Source organism: Gekko japonicus, unplaced genomic scaffold, assembly GCF_001447785.1.
Source record: "Gekko japonicus isolate JY-2015 unplaced genomic scaffold, Gekko_japonicus_V1.1 scaffold6662, whole genome shotgun sequence".
Classification (NCBI taxonomy): domain Eukaryota; kingdom Metazoa; phylum Chordata; class Lepidosauria; order Squamata; family Gekkonidae; genus Gekko; species Gekko japonicus.
Window position 1 is genome coordinate 4,099 of NW_015169990.1, and position 7,394 is coordinate 11,492.

General features: G+C 48.9%; 1 protein-coding gene across 1 annotated transcript in view; it reads right to left on the reverse strand.

Annotated features, from left to right (window-relative positions):
- Positions 1–5,840: 5,840 nt before the first annotated feature.
- Positions 5,841–7,394, reverse strand: part of TMEM71 (transmembrane protein 71) — an 11,262-nt gene continuing 9,708 nt past the window's right edge. The window contains exon 5 of the mRNA XM_015417571.1: positions 5,841–5,848. Coding sequence (XP_015273057.1) covers positions 5,841–5,848 — 8 coding nt within the window. The remainder of the gene's footprint in view (positions 5,849–7,394) is intronic.

The following is a 7,394-nucleotide window of genomic DNA, read 5'->3' on the forward strand; positions in this document are numbered from 1 at the left end:
TTCCCCTCCCCGACTGTCTTCCCCCTCCTCACCTATCTCTCGCCGCCGCCGCCGCTGCTGGGCCTCTCCGGCCGTTCGTTTCCTTTCCTGCGCAGGGAATCCAGGTAGGACGCAGAGCGTTATGTGCGCATGCACACGGAATGCTCTTGCACTTTCGGGGGGATTTAAACATCCCCCCGATTTTTTTTTCAACTTTCAGCATTTTTGTGCACACGTGGGGACGGCCCCACGCCACGTGTGCACAAACCTCTCCCTGCCCCCCAGCTGCCCCCGGAGCGCGGATTTAGATATCCGCACTCACGGGGGCAACTTGGCTATTAGTATAAGGATTAGAACAGCCGCCAGACTGCTTTTAGCCAAGAATTGGAAATCAGAAGTTATACCCATGAGGGAAGAATTAATAGATAAAATACTGGAGTTAGCGAGAATGGATGATTTGAGTTTAATGTTACAGAATAAAAATGGAAAGGTACATGAAAAGAGATGGGAAAAGGTTTATAAATGGATAGAAGAACTGTCAAGAAGTTAGGGACCCAAAAAGGTACATAAGAAGTAAGCGATGAATGACTCTGATATTTATGTAAGATGTGTAGATGAAGTGTATAAATGCTTAAATGGAAATGAAATTAAAAAATTTACCAAAAAAAAAAAGAAGAAGAAGCTCCAGGGTCATTATACAGAGGCAGGCTGTGGCAAACCACCTCTGAACAGTTCTTGCCTTGAAACCCCCCCCCCAGGGTCACCGTAAGTCAGTTGCCACATGACAGCACTTCACATATACCACACACATGGTGTGTGACAGAAATTACTTAGGAAAGTCATCTGAGGGCCAAAGTAGACCTTACGGCATCCACCATGGCTCTGACTTTTGGACGCCAATGCCATTTTAGAGCTGAACTCAGCTATTTAACAGTGCTGCGAGGACCCAATCCTGATTGGGACTACAGCACAGCAGAACCAGGCAACCCCATCCCCCCCCTGCTAGGGTTGCCTGCCTCCTCCAGGCAGTCAGAGGGCGATGCAGGGTGGATTTACCAGGAGCAGGGAGTCTCATCCCATGTTTCAGCAATGTGCCTATTTGACGTCTGTCGTGGCACATCAGGGCCACGCTCTGGTTTGGGGGCGAAAACTCTATGGTAGCTTCTAATTCCCTTTTGAAGCCGTCCATGCTTGTAGCTGCCACCATTTCCTGTGGCAATGAATTCCATGTGTAATGATGGAGGCCCAGGTAGCAGCCACTGCCAAGTCGGCCTTTTATCATCTTCGGCTGGCGTGGCAGTTGGTTCCCTTCCTTGACCGTGATGACCTGGCTACAGTGATCCATGCGACGGTCACCTTGAGGTTGGACTACTGTAACACTCTCTACTTGGGGCTGCCTTTGTCGCAAATCCGGAAGCTGCAGTTAGTGCAGAATGCAGCAGGCAGGCTGTTGATGGGTCTCTCTAGGCGGGACCACATCCGGCCTGTGCTGAAGGCGCAGCACTGGCTGCCAATAGCGTACCAGATTCGCTTCAAAGTGCTGGTTCTTACCTTTAAAGCCCTTTATGGTCAGGGTCTGGCATACCTAAGGGACCGCCTTTCCCTATATGTTCCCCCAAGGGCACTACGGTCGGGGGGCCAATATCTTCTGACTACCCCAGGCCTCAGGGACGTCAGATTCGCCGAGACGAGGGCCAGGGCCTTTTCGGTGGCGGCTCCTACCTGGTGGAATGAGCTCCTGGAGGAGATCCGGGCCCTGCGGGATCTTGCGCAGTTCCGCAGGACCTGTAAGACGGAGCTCTTCCGCCAGGCTTTTGAGTAGGAGCCGCCGCCGCTACTGTTCCACCAATGCACCACCACCAAAAATTGGGCAGAGACACCAGCAGTGGTAAGCAGGCCCTGGGAAGAAGACTGGTTATCTGCCGCTCCGGAACTTGCGTCGTTGGTCCGGATCCACCCTACCAGAACCCACCTTGGAACTGGGAACATCAGAGCACCAGCATTTTGTTGTTTTGGGGGGGATATATAAATTGAATTATAAATAAATAAATAAATAACCAGTGGGCTGTACCTGCTTAGAAAATTCAGTGTGGCCATTACACATTAAAGTATGGTTGTTTACGGAGACACTCCGTTTACCTTGCACCCAGAGAAATGATGAATCCCGTAGACAGCAGGAGCATTTGGCGAATGTCTTTCCTCACTGTACAAGAGTCTAAACAGAACGAGAGAGAATAGACACGAGTTATTGTTTTTCTATGCGGAATGGCCGCAGCTTCCTCCGACACCTTGTCCTCTTGATCTTTAGTGCAGGAATGTTGAAGTGACAGCTTACAACTGCCCAGAATTTTTTCACATGGTATTATGATGTGATGGAGCCAACCACATTTTCTGCCGTTGAAAATACAGAGGAGGGCCCTTTGGCAAACAAGGGGGACCTGAGAACCGGCAAGGGCAAAAACCACACGGGACGGGGGGGTGTATTATTAGGAGGGCTATTTTTGGGCTGGAACGCACAGGAACGGAGTTCCGGCTGGCTCCCAAGTTGGCCAGGCCCAGCAGGAGCTCATTAGCATAATAGGCCACACCCAACAGCAGAAATCCATTGGGATTGGCTTCATTAGGGGTGTGTGGCCTAACATGCAAAGGAGTTCCTGCTACAAAAAAAGCCCTGGTTTGGACAACAAACAAGGTAAACAGAATAAGAAGGGAAAGGTGGGTGTGGCTGGATGAGCACACTTCTGGCAACATGGGGGTGTGGCTTAATATGCTAACAAGTGGTGCAGTCAGGGGTGCGGCCTAATATCCTAATGAGTTTCTGCTGCTGGGTGTGGCCTATTATGCTAATGAGTTCCTGCTGGGCTTTTTCTTTAAAAAGAGCCCTGAGAATTAGGAGAGATTGAGTGAAAAAGTGGGCTGGATCCAACCCAATACATGCAAATGCGTAGAACAAATCCAGGATATCTCATAGCTTTGAGTGGATAAAATGAAAAGGACGAGCAGCCAGGAAGTGCTTCTATGAACCCATGTGCTATTTGGGGTTCCTCAGCACAAGCTGTTGGGAAAATTGGCAGAATAGTTAAATATTCAGAGATTGCAATGGATCTTTGCTTCACTGGAGAGCAGGCAATTTCTTCTATGTAAAAATCTTTATTTCTAAGGGGAAGACACCTAAGGACTACATCTTTACAGTTTGACCACAGAGTCTACAACAGTGGAGATTCTTCTTCTTCTTCTTGACCCCTAGAAGGAAATCACCTGAATACGTTAACCAATGATTGTGAGTAAACAGAGTTCAATTTCGCAGGCTTTGTTTCCATTGCCTCTGTGCCAGGTTTCCTTCCAGGTCAGTCTAAACAATAGCACACAAGGTAAGCACACGTTAACCCTATAATGACAGAATTTTTAGACCTTGCAACCAATGCTCCCTCTAAGCTGTGGAGTCTTGTGAGCAAAAATTCCACTTCGTGAGCTACTGGCATTAAAGTGGTGAGTAAGTGATTTGGCTACTGCATGAATTCATTTGCGCTGGACCCATCCTTCCTGAGCAAAGACAAAAATGTGTGAGCCAGGGGCTAAAAAACTGTGAGCTAGCTCACGCTAACTCAGCTTAGAGGGAACACTGCTTGCAACACACATATTTCAAACACAAGCTTTGTTTATCATGCGTCACAGTCTTATCACGCCTTCACTGTGGACCGCATATTTCCCCCCCATCCTGTTCTCCTTGCCATTTTCATCAGAGCACTAACTTTGTGTCTGCTCTGGGGTGGGGTGGGGGGTACAAACAACACCATCTCTGCCAGTTTTTCAAAAGCCCCGTAGTTTTCCATTTTAACAGACCTTCTGATGACCAGAAGCTGAACATGTCTGCCACTGATTCAATGACTTGGTTCAAATATAATGGGAAGCCATGGTTTATTTTAACGGTGGTTAGTTTGTGAAACCAGGATTCAGCTCTCAGGTGAGCATGCAAACCCCAGTTTGCTTGGAGAAGCACTGGTTGCATCTCCTCCTTTCTGGCCAGGCATCTCTGTAGTGAGGGAATGCTTGAGGAGAGCATTGGGGAACAACTCAGGGATAAGCCAAGATGTCCACATTGGGAGCAACTGTGGTCAATAAACCGACTTCAAACCGTGGTTTCCAGTCCTAGTTTGATGTACCCTTACATGGTGGAGTGGCACTCACACAGACACTCATATTAACCAGGGCTATTTTTGGGCAGGAACGCACAGGAACGGAGTTCCGGCTGGCTCCCGAGTTGGCCACGCCCAGCAGGAACTCATTAGCATAATAGGCCACACCCAACAGCAGGAACTCACTAGGATTGGCTACAATTAGGGGTGTGTGGCCTAACATGCAAAGGAGTTCCTGCTTCAAAAAAAAAGGCCCTGGGTTTTGACAACAAACTAGGTCAACAGAATAAGAAGCAAAAGGTGGGTGTGGCTGGATGAGCACACTTCTGGTAACATGGGGGTGCGGCCTAATGTGGTAATGAGCTGTGCTTCCGTGGGTGTGGCCTAATATGCTAATGAGTTCCTGCTGTTGGGGCGGCCTAATTTGGTAATGAGCTGTGCTCTCGTGGGTGTGGCCTAATATGCTAATGAGTTCCTGCTGTTGGGTGTGGCCTATTATGCTAATGAGTTCCTGCTGTTGGGTGTGGCCTAATATGCTAATGGGTTCCTGCTGTTGGGTGTGGCCTAATATGCTAATGAGTTCCTGCTGTTGGGTGTGGCCTATTATGCTAATGAGTTCCTGCTGGGCGTTTTCTACCAAAAAAGCCCTGATATTAACTATAGTCGAATTAAACTGTGTCCTGACCTGGATGATCCAGGCTAGCCTGATCTTGTCACAACTTAGAAGCTAAGCAGGGTCAGCCCTGGTTAGCACTTGGGTGGGAGACCACCAAGGAAGTCCCGGGTTGCTACGCAGAGGCAGGCCATGGCAAACCAACTCTGGCTGTCTCTTGCCTTGAAAACCCTACGGGGTTGCCATAAACTGGCTGCAACCTGACAGCTACCCTAGTTGAAGTGGGAGGAATGGTAACATGGCAAATCCTCACCTCAAAGCAGGGTTGCCAGCTCCAGCTTCAGAAACTCCTGGAGCTTTGGGGGCAGTGCCCGGGAAGGAGAGAGTTTGCGGAGGGAGCAGATCCCAGTGGGGATGTGATGCCTCTTCCCTCCAAAACTGGCATTTCCTCTAGAGGAAACTATCTCTGTCATTGGCTGTAATTCTGGGAGGACTTCGGCCCCACTTGGAGGTTGACAGCCTTGCCTCAAAGGAGTGAACTGTGGAAGGAGGAGGAGAAGGAGGAGATTGGATTTATACCCCACCCTTCACTACCGGAAGGAGTCTCAGAACGGCTTACAATCTCCTTTCCCTCCCCCCTCCCCCAACAGACACTTTGTGAGGTATGTGGGGCTGAGAGAGCTCTCTTGAGAACTGCCCTTGAGAGAACAGCTCTGAAAGAATTCATGACTGATCCAAGGTCACACCTGCAGCTGCATGTGGAGGAGTGATGAATCAAACCTGGTTCTTCTGAGGTAGGTGGGGCTGAGAGAGCTCTCTTGAGAACTGCCCTTGAGAGAACAGCTCTGAAAGAATTCATGACTGATCCAAGGTCACACCTGCAGCTGCATGTGGAGGAGTGAGGAATCAAACCTGGTTCTTCCAGATTAGAGTCTGTGCTCTTAACTGCTACACCAAACCGGCTCTCAAGAACTTTGCACTGATGCTCTTCCTGATTGTTCCCTACAGCACCCTCGCGCCACCCCACTTTAATTGCAGTGCCGATTAACTGGGGCAAAAGCAGCCATGTGATACTAATCCTTCAGTCTGAACTGCAGGAAATCCCAGGACAGTCAAAGGCCTAGAGAGTAAGGGCCTGTGGGGGATGAGGACAGCAGTGCCCACATTCATATAAATCAGGACAAACCATTCAGGACTCTTGAAGGGTTATCATTGACCTAATAACCAAGCAGGGAACTGGGTCATCAGCCAATTGGATCCTTCTGTTTCCAACATGGTGGCAGTATTAGTCGATTGCAGCAAAAATAAGCAGGAGTCTAATGATGCCTTAAAGAGGAACAGGTTTCCATCAGCAGAATTTATTCTAAGTTGCATCCCGCTCCCTTGCACACAGCTGGCACGCTGCCTGTCCCCCCCCAAACTTTCTGAATCCGAAAGAGAACAAGAAAGAGGGAAATGAGAATCAATAGAGAAAGAGGGAGGCAGGCAGGAAGGGAAAATAAAGGAAAGAAGAGACAGGAAGGTTAGGAAATGAGAAAGAAAAAAATGGTAGGGATCAAGAGAATGGAGTTGTTTTGAAAAGATTGGGGGCACTTCCTGCCCCCCCCGCCCCCAATTGTCCAAATATTCGAAGATGAGATTATCTCCCTTCCCTGGCCTATATATGAGTACTGGTGTGGAGGGTAGAAATGCAGGAAGAAATCATATGTGCAAACAGGGCACACGCATGAATAAAGAACCTGGGCTTCCCCCATCATATGTAACTTGACCCTCATTAGGGCAGATGTGTTTGAAAGCCTCATGTGCTGATGACGGAGTCACCAGGATTCCTCCACTGGAGTCTGGGCTGCTGGAGGTGGGAGATTTGGATTGGGTCCATAGTACTGAGGCAGGAGGGATTAATGCTTTCAGTCTGCAATATTTTCCTGATTTAAAAAGGAAAACCTCTCCCATTCCAAAACTCTTAATATTCCCAGTGCAGGGACAGTAATTATTGAAGGGGTGGGATTATTAGTAAAATAGCACAGGAGAAAAGAGTAAATCCCTCCTGGCCCAGTGCCACAGATCTGATCCAATCCCCTTTCAACTTCACACGATCATAGGATTCAATCAGCGATTCCCCCAACATAATAGGTAACCTGCTGAAAGAGCCCTTGTTCCAGCACAAGAAATAGATTGAATAAGCGTGAATCATGGGATTTCCCACAGTCTCAGCTTCCTCACTTGTAAGATCCTTCGTTGTTGTTGTTGTTGTTTTTTCTGTTCCACGCACGTTTTGCTCCCTCTTGCAGGTGATGCAGTTTTGCAGTGGTTTATGACCAGCAGATTTAAAGGGCAGGTTTTTATGCTGGACATGCACTGATATAATTTTGAATCAGCCACTAGGGGGAGCAATACACATGTGGAACCGTAACCCCCACCCAAAGAAACAGGAATTTACAAGCAAGGAAGATGAGAATGTGGGGAAGCCCCATATAAAGGAAGAGCGCTGCACTCATGCAGTAGACTCAACCAGAGGTCGATTCGGGGGGGATTGCAGTTCCCCCAGGTGAGGTGCAGGGGGCGGGGCACATGACGAAGCCCCGCCCCCTGCTTCCAGCCGCCCCGCTTCCGGCCCTCATTCAGCCAGGAGGAGGCAGAAGAGGGAGGGTAAGTTGCTTCCTCCC